The sequence below is a fragment of the Melopsittacus undulatus genome, chromosome 7, assembly GCF_012275295.1.
Source record: "Melopsittacus undulatus isolate bMelUnd1 chromosome 7, bMelUnd1.mat.Z, whole genome shotgun sequence".
In the NCBI taxonomy this organism is placed as follows: domain Eukaryota; kingdom Metazoa; phylum Chordata; class Aves; order Psittaciformes; family Psittaculidae; genus Melopsittacus; species Melopsittacus undulatus.
The window spans coordinates 34253008-34266919 of NC_047533.1; the positions used below are offsets into that span (position 1 = coordinate 34253008).

At 38.6% G+C, this 13912-nt stretch overlaps 1 protein-coding gene across 3 annotated transcripts; it reads left to right on the top strand.

The window, feature by feature from the left end:
- The first annotated feature begins 24 nt into the window (after positions 1–24).
- RWDD4 (RWD domain containing 4) lies at positions 25–7007 on the top strand. 3 transcript variants are annotated; one of them, XM_031048979.2, is made up of 9 exons: positions 168–188; positions 379–459; positions 1448–1500; positions 2527–2636; positions 2733–2877; positions 3625–3739; positions 4691–4740; positions 4903–4905; positions 6017–7007. In XM_031048979.2, the coding sequence occupies exons 3-9, from the start codon at positions 1495–1497 to the stop codon at positions 6047–6049; spliced, it is 462 nt and encodes a 153-aa protein (XP_030904839.1). In that variant the 5' UTR covers positions 168–188; positions 379–459; positions 1448–1494; the 3' UTR covers positions 6050–7007. The 3 variants fall into 3 exon arrangements, with proteins under 3 accessions (XP_005149089.1, XP_030904839.1, XP_030904840.1); XM_005149032.3 differs by lacking the exon at positions 1448–1500 and having other exon boundaries at positions 25–188; XM_031048980.1 differs by lacking the exon at positions 168–188 and having other exon boundaries at positions 1466–1500.
- Positions 7008–13912: the final 6905 nt, after the last annotated feature.

Below are 13912 nucleotides of genomic sequence, written 5' to 3' on the forward strand. Positions count from 1 at the left end.
CCTGTGCTGCCCGCAGAGGAGGTGTGTTCGTCGGGCGGGGCCGTTCGGGCCTCCCCGTGCCACAGCGGCGGGTCGTGCCGAGCCGCGCCTCGCCTGAGGGGCCCGCCGAGCCCCGGCGGCGGCGACGGGAGCAGCGGAGGGGGGGACTTCCGTGACTGCGCGCCATGGCGGCCAACGAGGACCAGGAGGTGAGTCCTGCTCTCTGGCCCCGCCGCTACCTGAGGGAGAGGGGCTTCGGCGGGGAGCGGGCGAGGAGGCAGCTGGGCGGAGGGGGAGGGCGGGAAGCTGGCGGGGACGTGCATAGAGTTGCGAACCGACCACGGTCAGGTGCGAGCTTCCTGTTCAGGCTGAAATCGGTAACGGCCTTCTCTGCTGCAGATGGAGCTGGAAGCGCTGCGCTCCATCTACGAGGGAGATGTGTGCTTCAGGGAGCTGAGCCCGGTGTCCTTCCAGTACAGGGTAAGGCAAGGGAGAGGTCTGCGAGTCGCTGCAGCGCAGGCTTCAGCTTGAAGTTACTCCGTGGCTTGTAGTCGATACACCGGGTTTGTCTTTGTAAACCAAATGAGAATTCGATTGCGGCTAAGGCTAGATCCTAGGCCGTTGTTTCGTTATGTTTGGTACGATGATGCTTGATAACACAATGCTTCATGTTCAGGAACTTGCTCCCAGTGCGGGTTTATTATCCTGTAGCTGGACATCCTCTGATACGTCTGTGTACTGTGTAGCTAGAGCTGTCAAACCAGCTGAGGGAGCCAGCCTTCTGAGTAACACACTGGTCAGAAATGTCACAGACATGCTTATATGTAAAGCTTTGAACCTTTCCTATTGCTCTATTACAAGGCTCTAGTCTCTTGTCCAGCGGTAGCTGACATGCCTTGTCTACTTCCTAGAGATCCACAAAATGTTTTGAGCATGTGCACTGATATGGTCTGGTCAGGAGAGACATACAGACAGTGCTGAACTTGAGATATTCAGTGAGATTCTGGCATGAAATTCTTGTCCGCTTTCTCAGGTTTATGCGCTGAGGCAGATCTTTCCATGGCCATAGAGCTTTACTGATGAAAACCAAGGCACTCATGGGCAGAAGGGAGACTTCTGAAAATGCCGTACGCATGTAGGGGGAGGAGTCATCTAAAATCACCTCTTTGTGACTTATCAAATAACTTCAGAGTAGCATCAGTTATTGTAATGAGATACAGGTCAATATAATTAATAGCACTTGAATCCTATCCGTGTAAGTGCAGCCTTCCTTCACTGATAAGACCATTCTTACTAAATCTGGTTTCCGTAGAAGAGTAAACATGACATGCCTACAAGTTTACAGTGTGTCATTTTATGACTACTAGCTTTGCTCATTGTTAATCTTCATTAGCCAAAAAATAATTGTGAAAATTTAGGGTATAATAATTTAAATAACATAAAACTTATGTTATTGCTTTTGTCTGAGGCTGTCTTTCCCATGAAGAAGAATTAGCATTACGAGAAGGCATAATAATGCAAGTAAGTGTATGCTGAAACAGACACTGTGCATAAAAAAGTACCACTTTGGTGGTTTTGGTTGGTTGGTTTAAATTTTGAAGTGCAGTGACCTTACCTTGGTTAGGACTTTTCTTCTGGCTACACTTCATTCTATGTAATTCATTAAAGCCAGGTTTTGGCTATTCTATAATGAATGAAATAAGGGAGAATTTTTGGTAGATTAGAATTGCTTTTAGCTAATTTTGTTGTGCTAGCCTTCCAAATTTGTGTGTGAGATTTCTTCTGTTTGTATAGTGTGCCTTTGGTTGCACCTGTACTTGTTTTAAAGTTTTTGAGTGATTTGTTTTTAATTTAACAAAATTGTAAGGGTTGTATATGTAATCTGGGTTCAGTAAAGTGGTTTGATATGCATGATTATTTATATTAAGCTGTGCCTTTTTTAATGCTGTGGGGTTTTTTAGCCCATCCCATTTTATTGACTTCTTAAATCTTACTAATCATTCTTCCTTATAGTGAAATAAAATAATCTGTAGAGCTGAGACATAAATATTGTAAAGCTTATATATTATTTTTGCTATCTTAGGTCACTAGTTTATCACCATCTTTATTTCAATACTGTCTTGTGGTTTGCTTTCGTATTGCTCTGAGTTTGGATGCACAGGGGGAAAAAGGAAGGCTTCATTTTTCCTATTCTCATTTATGATTGTATAATATTTGTCTTGGAAGATGCTGCAAAGTAGCTTTCAAAACTAAACAGAAAAAAAAAAACCAATCCAAAACAATAAACCACATAAAGCGAGAGTTGAATGTTTCTGCTGCCTTTCCCAGGATGAAAACTACAGAGTAGAGGTTAATACTCATGTTAGAAATTTGATACTTTTTCCTAGAGAGCAGTTTTGTTTTCTAATTGATAACTTTATGTAAATAGTTGTTATCTTCAGGAGTTTGGATAGTCTTAAGGAAGTGAAAGACTTGTATATTGGCATTGTAATCCTTAATAAGTGACTGGAAACTGTTGATTTTATAATGTTTTTCTTCTCACTTCAGATAGGTGAAAGTGGAGATCCCAAAGCATTTCTAATAGAAGTTTCTTGGCCAGAAACATATCCACAAACAGCACCAGTCATATCAATGGATGCTTTCTTCAACAACACAATGTAAGTATTTAGGACACCTTCACTCCCTAGGTTTGTATGTGAGGGCTTTTCTTCCTCATCTGTGTAGATTATAGTGGATTTTATTATGTCTTTTAGATCTTCAGCAATTAAACAAAGTATATTGGATAAGTTGATGGTAGAAGTTGAAGCGAATCTTGGGACTGCTATGACATACACACTTTTTGAGTATGCCAAAGATAATAAAGAGGTGTTCATGGAAAATCAGCCTGTTAACACTGTGGTAAGTAGATAAATTCAGACTAATCCCTTGCTTTTAAAACTGAACAGAAAGAAAGGTTATTACAACTCTGAATACTTCACAGCTCTGTCTTTAAGTTGTTAATCAATATTTTGGGTATACACACATTAGTAGCTAGTGACACACAGAGGGTACGGTGCCACAATGCCCTGTGGTTGTAATTGTCATATCTAATCGCTATTTTGCTGTTACACAAAAATGTTTGTGGGATACAGTTCTGTCCTGCCGAGTAACATAAAAATGGAGACTTGGAGCAGAAGCAAAACGTGAGCTGAGAGGCGTCTGCTGGAGCAGGGTGTATGTAGCAAATTAGTGCAACCTTCCTGGGATGCAGTGCTCCTACAGGGTCTTGAATGAGTCAGGCTGGTCTGTTTGTGGCTTCTGTGTTGCAAAAGGCTATTATTGGCCATTGTGGTGCTGCAGAGGTGCTTTGGGGAAAAAGGAATGGTTTCCGTGTTTGGGAAGTCGTGACTTCTTCAGACTAAATCACATGCTATGTTTAAATTTAAAAAGTATAAAAGGTGCCCTTTGCACTCTGAAAGAGAATAATTCTAGTCCCCAACACGTTTTTTAAAACTATAGTTGTGATTATATGCTGATTAAAAGCTGCAGGATGCTGACAGCATTGCTTCCTTCTGGTACTTCAGTATATGAGGTTCAGTTATCACACACAGAGGTGTCTGCGGAACCAGTATGCGAAATATTAACAACCATTTTTATCCTTCTTAGACTTCAGTAAGCAATAGTATTGCAATTGGAACTCCTGATGTGCCAGCAAGTAAGAAAAAAGACAAAAAGGAGCATTTATCCAAAACCCAGAAACGAAAACTAGCCGATAAAACAGGTTTGTTCACTATAACATTGTTTTGTTTGAGCAGTACATGAATCCAAATTTTATAGCCATGACAGCTTGCTCTGTCAAGAGTTAGAATCAGTAGTTTTTTCTTTATAAGATTAACTATGTTAAGTCTGTGGTCTCTGTTTTGCTTGTTTTAGATAAATTATTGTTGCCTGAGATGTTAGTGCTGATCAAGCAACTTTCTGTAGAGTAGGGATTTCAAAATGTCAGTGTCTTTGTCTTATTGTGTGGTTTTTTCAATTGCAGTTTGTAACAAAAGTGGGATTAAAAAAAATACTTGGAGGAGAGCATTTGGGACTTGTAAAAATTCATTTTCAACAAAAGACATGGTTTGTTGATGGGCCTTGTAAATTATTTCATGTTATTAAAAACATAGTTTCTAAATTAAAGTATTTGCTTTGGAATCCAAAATACAACATTTCATTTAGTTTGTATCCTCTAAATAGCAATACTTCTACAGATACTTTATGCTTTCAATGAAATGGTGTAGGGGTTTTTGATTGAAAAGCATTAGATCTTTCAACTAATCTTGCTGATGACATTTATGTGTTCAACCTTAGTTTTCAATTATAGGTAATACAATCCTATTGCAGCAATAGGCTGTACTCTTTGATAGCAGTTTCTGTATATCATTTACCTAACCTAAGGTATGATTGGCAGGTTGAATGTTGACCGTATAAAGGAAAAGCTTTGACAGAATGCATCATTGCAGGTCAGCCCAGCTCATGTTGGAATTGTCTTCTAAATTAGTCAGATGGACTGAGGTGTTTTTGTTTAAACAGAATTACTTTGAAGAACAAGAGGTTTTTAAGACATTAATATCTATTTTTGTCCATTGCTTTGTAGTGGAGAAATTAAGCTTTTTGGATCTTTAGAATTTTGTATGTTGATTCCCCTTAGCTAATGTGCTGAAAATCAAACCTTCTTATTCTGCAGATAACAAAGGGGAGCTTCCGAGAGGATGGAACTGGGTGGATGTAATCAAGGTAACGTGACCGTGTTACATGCAGTATTATGAAAATACTGCATATGTACATTAAAAAATATTTGTACTTGCAGCCAAAGAAGACTAATCTGATCCTTTTCTCTTGCTTTTCTTCCTAACTGTGTTTGAATTTGACTGTGGTGTCATTTCTACATGCGTCCAGCATGTAAGTATTTTCAAGTTATCTTTTTTTAATGTTTAAAAGATTTGTAAGAAATAGTAAGGACTGCTGCTCCTTTTGGATTCTAATTTACATATTTCTCAAATGCTCTAAAATGCTTAATCCTTCTGAATATTGGCATCAGAAGGGCTTTGATCCTCACTGAACTTTGTTGGTTTAGTCTTTGTTTTTATTTATTGAGCAATTTTAGTTTCATGATGAGAGGGCTTTGCTGGCCAAATGCCTTGCAAAAATTCTGCCTTCATACGGCAGTAAGATGTAAAATAAAGTTAGTGATGCTGGCAGGTTCTGGAGGGCAGTGGATAAGTAAACAGAAAAAGGGAGCTGTCCCAAGTGGGAGCACGTTGCTATCTCCTACAAGCCTGGGCATTCTCTGCTGCAGGTCCTCCAGTGAATAGTTCCTTTCTACTTCCTCCCTTGGCATTCATTTCTTCCCCACTCTTTTCTTTGCTCATTCTGTGGAAACCAGTATAGCTGCTTGACAATTTTGGAAGCAAACTGGTTTACACAACTATAAGTAATTCTCGATGTAAAACCTAACCATGAGCAAATAAATGATTATGGTGGTTTTGGAGAGAGTCCTTCTGAGTTAAAGTGGCTATGTGTAGTGGATGTCTTGGATTCCAGATGGACATCAAATTAGATGCACTACATTTAGTAATTATAAATTTAGCTTTAAAAAGTGAGAAATAGTAAGTTTATGTCTGGTTTTATATTGTGTAAATTTCTATATGGGAATTCTCTTGAGAGGTGTGTGAAGATACTTTTTTCCATTACTTCATCTTTTTTATTTTGGAGAGCTTGTGGTGGAGTCTTCAAATGAAATACAAACACTACCCTGAGGTTTTTTCTGGGGTTGTGTGGCTTTTACTTTTTTTTATCAACTTTCACATTCAGGAAATAAGCTCATTTAGTGTTTAAGCTTAAGAAATTGGTTTTGATGCTTTTCACTCTCTTGGTACAGTAGCACAATCAGTCTGTATTATGAATTAAATATACATGTGTTCTATGTAAGATGGAGATAATGTTCTTCTTTCCTAATAAATGGAATGGCAGTCTAAACTTTGAATACTTTCTTTTTGTGTCTCTTTTATAGTTAAGCAAAACTGGTTCTAAAGATGATGAATAAAGGACTTTGGTACGAGAAAACTCCACCTTTTAATACAGTGCAATTTTGGGTCACCATCTTTCTCTTTAATAACTTTTGTATTTGTTAAAGTAAACATTTTATAAAGCTCGATTTCCTAACTTGCAGACCTAGTCACACAAGTTTATCTAGGGACTATGTAGTCTTTGGGACAAAAAAGCAACCAACAAACTTGCCTTAAATGAAGGTTAGAATGTGACAAAAGATGTAGAGAGCCAATGTGGTGAAGTGAATAGTGCTATATGCAATGTTTATTAATTTGTATTTTACTCTGTAGTAAAATCCTGTTATAGTGAACCTAATGATACTGTAAACATTTTCTGGTGTTCTTACTACAATTGAAGAAAAAAGCACTATAACAGTGACTGGTCACTTGACAGCATAATTCATCAAAATAAATTATTCCATGGAAACAAGACCTTTGTCATTTGTTTATCTAATATGAACGTGGATGGAGAACATTAAAATTGTTACATTGCAATACAAATTTCACCAGTTACTGGCTGAAATAGTAAATACTTAGCAAAAGCAAGGCCATGTATCCTGGTCTGGTCAAAAATGAGTGGTTGTAGCAGGAGTATGTCTTCTTTATTCTCTGAGATATCCATCTGTTAGTCTTCCTCCGATGTGCATCTTTACAGGAGGTGGATATCTGTGGGGAGGGAAGAGTGCTTTCTTGCATGTGTCTTGGTGAGTGTTGGGATTTTGTATCTCTTTCATTGGAGAAATGGGCTTGGAGGCCCACACTGAGTGGTGGGACAGTGGCAGTCAGCACTGTGCCAAATATGTTGGGGGAACTCTTTCTGTTTTCTTAATCTGCTCTCTTGGAAAGAGAAGTCATCTTTACTTATGAATGGTTACTGAACACAAGATGCCTTAATGTCCTTTATTATTTTTGTTTGTTTTGGGTTGAACTTTAATAAATGCCTGTTTATCTGCGGTGGTATGTGTTTATTTTTTTCAAAACTCTGTGTTACCGACTGATCTTCTAGGGCCGAGTTTGACCTTGCAGAGGATTTTCTGTTACAAAGAAAGCGTTCTTAAAACCTGGTGGAAGAATTCTGCCTTCCCTCTCAGTGTATGTTTACATGGTTACAGGGTAGGTCTGTTATTGATACGAGGGTCAGTCATCCCACTGAGAGTCACAGGAGAACATTACATTCAGCACACACAGCAAGTCCAGTGCCTCTTTCAAAGAATGTACTTCACTGCACATGCTAGATACAGCATTTGGTGAGAGGGATGTTAGAGGTGCATGCTGGGTGCTGTTGAGAGCCTTTGCAACCAAGAGAGGATAGCTTATGTGACTGTCATATTTGGGCTTCAAGGGATGGAAGTGTTTATGCTACTCTATGGGTCAAGAGAGCTTATATGCAACATACAGTAGTATAGTTCTCTTAAATTATTTCTGGAGGATAAGCTAAATATATTGCGAATGTACTGCTTCTCTTCGTCATGTATTTATTAAAGCAAAAAAAGTTACATGAAATGTTATGACTGCAGGTGAAAGAAAAAAAAAGTACTGGATTTGTTCTGTGGTTTTCACCCTTCTGAAGAGGCTGTGAAGAGATCTGAAAGAAAGATTGTCTGTACTGCTGTCTTCCAACAAGAAGGTCTAGTTTTTGCTGAAATGCTTGAGTTACAATTGGTAAATATATATGCTTCCCTAATAAGGAAAATACTAATCCTTAAAGAATTCTTAATTCCAAGAAGTCGTGGTTTCTTTTTGAGCTCAACTTGCATTTACTAAAAGCCAGGAAAGTACATAAGAGAGGACTTCTTGCAAGTGACACAGTCTTGCCTTTGACGTAACCTGGAGACTCATGGCTGCAATCTGAGCAAGGCTGGCTGGCAGGGAGTAACACTGTGGGGAGAAATAGCTCTCGTAGTACTGTAACAGGGAAGCGCATTTTGCATTAGTCTCTGCTGGCATCAGAATGGGCAGGGCTTTCTCTATTCACAAGTTCTGCAAAGGGAGCCAACTTGTCTTTGCCAGCATCCTTGGTTTATAAATCAAGTTGCTATGACAATTTAACTGAATGGGTTAATTATGGAGGGTGGACTAAGGACAAATAGGCACCACATCTCTTGCTTTTATAGTGTTACTGTGTACAGGGGCAAACTTAACCTTGTGAAATGCCTGGTTTTTTTTTAGCTCCCAGTGTGCTTTTAAATCACACCTCATTGTGAAAGTACTTGAGCAACCTCCTCTGGCTCTGTTAGTAAACGTGTTTATTTGCGACTCTACTTTCAAGGAAAATATTTTTCATTGGGAATTTTTGTGTCAGTTGTTTGCATCTGTGTAATTTTCAAAAGGTAATTTCTGTAGTTAAACCATTTTCTCCTGTGGCATGATGGTTGGAAGAGCAGGGCATTTCAAGAGTTCACGTACTTGACCTTATGGAGAGGCTGGAGCACTGATAGTTGGGGGGCAAAAAATGTCATTATTCCTATCAGGAAAAGCAGAACTATAAATATGAATCATGACTACTGAGGGAATTCTGAACTGTTGAAAAATGCACTACCACTGCCTTGTTTTAGTAAAAACCCACTGGCAGCAGAAAAATGGTGGTTTATGCTATATCTATGTACTGTAGGACTACACCACCTATTGAAAGTCATGGGCTTTGCAGCAGCACTTTGATTGGCCTGAGAAGACAAGTGTCTATACTAGTAACAGTAAAATAAAAGTAGAAAGTATCCAAAATACTGGATGACTAAAAAGGAGTTTGTCTTTTTATGGAATTTTCCATATTGCATGGATACGAATTGCCTTTCTGAAGCACCATTTTAAAGAGCTTTTTAAATAAATACTTATTCTCTATAGTGTTGCTGCAGTAACCAGTTGGAAATCTCATCCAATCAAGCATAGCTTACTCCATTCCCTTTTTCAAACCTGCCTCTGAGAATCTTTCCTTGAGAGAAACCTGGTGCAGAAATCTGTGGTGGTGACATCAGTGCTTAAATGAAGTTTTGTGGGGTTTTTTCAATTGAAATGTAACATAAAAATATTTTTTCTCTTCAATCTTTTAGTGCACATTTGAATTGGTGAATATTCCCAGTGCATTTGAAAGTTAGTTAATTTTAAGCTATGCATTTTTTTTCTCGCTGTGCCATCGTTCTCTGGTTTGTTTGCTTGCTGTTAAGGAAATGGGGAGTCTCTTCTCTCTCTCTCCTTACCTCCTCCCTACCTTTTTTTTTTTCCCTTTGTCAGTCCTTACTGTACCCTGGTGCACATCACTAGGCAGGGCAGTTTCCAGCTTCAACTTACAGGAGCTACTAGTATAGGATATGTGCAGCTTTTGCTATAAAATTATTTGGTATCTCTGAAACGCAGTGACCTGTTTGCAAAAATCTGTCCATCTCTTTCTGAAGAATACGAAAAGAAGTATGTCAGGGTCACAAGAACTGTTGCTATCACATTGGTATTTTATACTTTATTTCAGATGAAACTTCAAGTAAGTCTTTAGTTGTACTTGTGTGATGTTAAATACAATTCAGTGCTGTTTGTTTGTACCAAGACCAGAGGTTCCCCATTGCACTGTAATATATTGAATAGAGAATAATGCAGACTGCCTTTAAGGAGGTGGGTGGAAGGGTGACAGCAGTGATCACTTGGCAGTGTGTACCTAGCATATCCTGCTCATCCCCGTGGTCAGCCTGGCATAGCTGATGCTGAAACCAAGGCTGCTAATGTCTGCACTACTGCTGCAACTGGTTGTACTTGGGATGCATAGATAAAGCATGCAAAGCTGGTGAGTGATGAGGTTTTGGTGAGTAGTAGAACAGTAAGAAAAAAACATTTCTTCATATAGAACCTTTGGCAGAAGTCCAAATCTAGGGAAACCATACTTCCATCCAAGGCAATACAAGTGGGTTTGGGTTACATTGTGAGCTTCATGCCATGAAAATCATTAAACTGGTCCGAAACAGAAATAGTTCCCCTTTGGAAATTGTTTCCTTCACCTATGTTTTGTGTGGGAATTCTGTGTGGACTGGAGAAGAGAGTGGAGGGGGCAAAATATCCTCATAACCTTGAAGAGCATAGGGGATAACTGTTCATTGCTGCAGGACAAAGCAGTAAAACAAAAATTGAGCTTGTGGTGCAGAGCTGTAAATTCTGGCATGAGATTGAACTATGGTAAAAGGCAAGTGGGTTGTAGATTTTCTTTCTGTCGCTGTCACCTCCTCTTTCACTAGCATGGATTTGGCTTCATTGCAGAATGGGGCTGCTCCATGATTGTGAGAAGAATTTCTGTTCATCTGACCTCCTGTTGCTTTCTTTTTGAGCCTATGGAAGTGACCTGTGAAAGTCTGGTGTACTGTAAGAAATAACATTGAGACAAAACATATTGGCTCTGGAAAAGTCATGTTAGAAATTTGATGTGGGTGAAAGAATTAACTATTTCTCTTCTCTCTCCTTCATTCAGAACTCAGCAAGAAGTGACTCCAGATGGCTGAAATACACAAGATATATGAGAATCTATATCCAGATACCAGTGGCCTGTGTCAGACTGAAAGTTTGACTAGTTTAAAGTTTTATATAGCTATTCCTTGCTACTGTGTCTGAGCATTCATGCTTGTGGTTCCTACGTGGTTTAAGTATTCAAGTTTACAATACAGCAGAAATTTGACAGCTCTTACTGTGATTGCCTACTGCAAGTTGCTTATATTGTGAAATGGGATAAGGTCACAGCAATGAGAGAGAAAGCCAAACTACAATTGTACAGCCTTAGTGGGAGGAGTGGAGTTGGGTAGGTGTCTCTGAGCTTGTAATATCTTCTGCAGTGTCTTTATTACTGGTGATGATCAATGAAAGGGAAAAGTTTGTCTTGGATGAGTTTGGAAGATATCATTCAAGGAAAGATAATCTTTAACTTCTTAAAAATTACAGTGTCATTGAGAGGCAGTAAACATAAACATAGGCCTGTATGGAGTCACTCTTAGAGCAGGATCTTACTTTAAATCAAGTAAGTGTCTCTGTCAGTGATACATTTTATGATTTCCTGCAGGAAAAACAAACATGAAGAAAGCATTCCTATCTAAAGGGCTGCTGTTTCCACCATAGGGAACCACTTAATCTCTACTTATAGGCAGAACTATAGTTCAATTGACCTTGAAGAGAGACATTTTATAATAGTACAGGGAAATTGTAGCAGCCAATTCACAAAAAGTACATGTCTTTTATAGATGGTTAACAAATTTGCACAGCTTTATCAGGTTTGTATTTTTCTCTGAAGATCAGCACTAGAATATTACCAGGTTTTAGTTATCTGGCATACAGCATGATTATGATATTCCCTCCTTCTCCACCATATGTCTTTAGATGATAAAAAGTACAGGATGTAGTATAGAAATGTATTTCCTCAATTAAAATACTGCTAAAATTACAAATCCACTCAAAGGACGGAAAACAGTCTTGATCAGAAGTAAGGATGTGCCAAAACTGAAACTGCCTATGTCGTGTTTATATGAAAAAGAATGCATAGGAAGTTTTTCTTTCTACGGCTACATGTTTTGATTTTGTTTGCAGTATTTTTTTCCCTGGTAGTGTCCAAACAGATGCTCAGTGCTTTGCTTCCTAGTGTCCCTGTTAGTAGGAAAACAGCACAAACCCTTGAGTTTTAGAATGCTCCTAAATCTTATAAGGAAAGGAAGTTTTCCTTTGTAGAAGTAAATAAAGTAACAACCACTCCTGGAAAAAAGGGAACATTTGAAATGGGATGTATAGGCATAGAGGGAAATTAATTTGCTTTGATAAGACTGATTGGATCACAGTGACTTTATTGCCTGGTTTAGAGTTCGTCTCCACACAGTAGATCTGTGATATATGAATGCTTATGGATGACTTTAGGTGACTATTTAGCTACAGGATGTGTGATTTAGCATTGCTTTCAATAAATCTGTGTTACAGAAGTCAGTGCAGATTCTAAGGTATTGTTAATGAGCTCTAGTTCCATCCTTTTTCATTTGTTGGAAGGAGAGGGGATATACTGCTTAATTTTCTGGGACAAAAGAAATACACATATATGCTGTCAACAAAGGCTACCTAAACTTGGTTAGCAGGCATTACAGTCAATCTTAAAGAGTTAAAAAGGTGAAGTTCTACAAGGTACTTGTAGTAGCTTGTATGAACATGAATCCAGTATTTTCATATCTTTCTTTCTTTGTTAACTTGGTTATTGTGATGTTCAAAATGCTCTGAGTTCAAGCAGACCTATTAGCTTGTTAGCTAGTGTGTGTATGTGTCAAGTAACTGTTCAGTCAGGTAAATTCAAGAGCAGTTACCTTGTGTTTTCTCATTTCACAGCATGATGAGAGCTCTTCAACACTTTTCATGGTGCGTACTGACAGATAATATCCCTCCCCTGGTTTTCTTCCCGCCATGGGCAAAAAATGGCACTCAGCATTACTGTGCATTTCCTTCATATCTTTTATATAAGAAGGTGTATTGGGTGGGAGAGGAAGAAAAGAATTACTTTTATAAACTACTGATTGAAATTGATGCCTCACATTGGATCTAAGATGGTTGCTATAATACAATGTGCAAGCTACGTCTCCCTCCTGATTTATTTTCTCCTGTTTGAAATGTATATATTTGAGGCCTTTACTACAACCTCTGGTAAAGGCTGGGAAGAATCTTTTTGTGATCATCACAGTAATCTTTATTTCACAGACCCGAGCCCTATTCTGTTAGATGCTCTATCAGCAGCTCCTTGAAGCAGGGGTGGTTGGTGTCTTGCAGGATAAGGAAATGGGGAAAAATGTATTCTATGAGGAAACACATGCTGAATATGAAAAGCAAACACTGAACATTGGATATCTGTTCAGGGAGAGAAGATGACAGAAGTATTGAAGAAGATAAAGGAGGGAGGAAGGAACAGATTGAGGTTTGGAGCCTTAAGAATAAGGTTGGTTACTCTTCTAGAAAACACAGATGATAAATATATGTTGTTTCTCTGCATGTTGAAACCTAGCATTTTAAAAGGTTATGTAATATTTTTGTAGGTGTTAATTATAAACCATTGAGGGCAGGAAGGAAGGAATGTCACCAGAAGGAAGTTATGCACAGGAGCAAATACAGAAATTTGGATTTGAAGCTGTGAGACTCTTGTATACCAAGCAAAAGCACTTTCCACTATGTGGAGAGATGGAAAGAACTCTGCAATCTAGCTTCACCTTTCCTGCCAGATTCTGAGTAGTTTAATATTTTGAGCACTGCAAGCTCAAACAATTTTATCTGAAGGTAAAGGCTAGGAAGGGTAAAGCACAGTATTTGGATTTAGATGTACATTTGCACATGCAAATTTGGCTCCTTGGTATTTAAATTTCCAATTAAAGTGTGTGTCTTAGGAGCAGAATGGTTAAAATGTGATTTGCCATGCCTGTGCATATATGCACAATCCCAGTAAGGTGCATCATTACATCATACCACTTCAGTTATGAATATATGAAGTAAAAATATCTGTCTTATCTGAGAAATATTTATTCTCTGACTCATTCAAAGCTTTTGTTGCCCTCAAATGCAGCAAGTAAGTAGAACTGCGATTATTTTTTTTTATTGCAGCAACTTGACCTCATTATGCTTTTTTTGTGCTAGAACCAGAGGCAGAAAGAAATTCATTAATGCAGGAATCCTGTTCTAAATTGTACAGTTCAGAATAAAGAAACAGGTTGCAACTCCAGCTGGTGGACCTGAGGTGGGCGCTTGCAGGTGGTGTCAGGAGTGATCACCACAGTGTTTTACTACATCTGGGAATTCTGAAAGTGTGAAGAGACAAGGCATTACACATTTGTTGTAAGGGTTTCAAAATCTTTTTGTTTAATTTTGGAATTCAGTTGAAC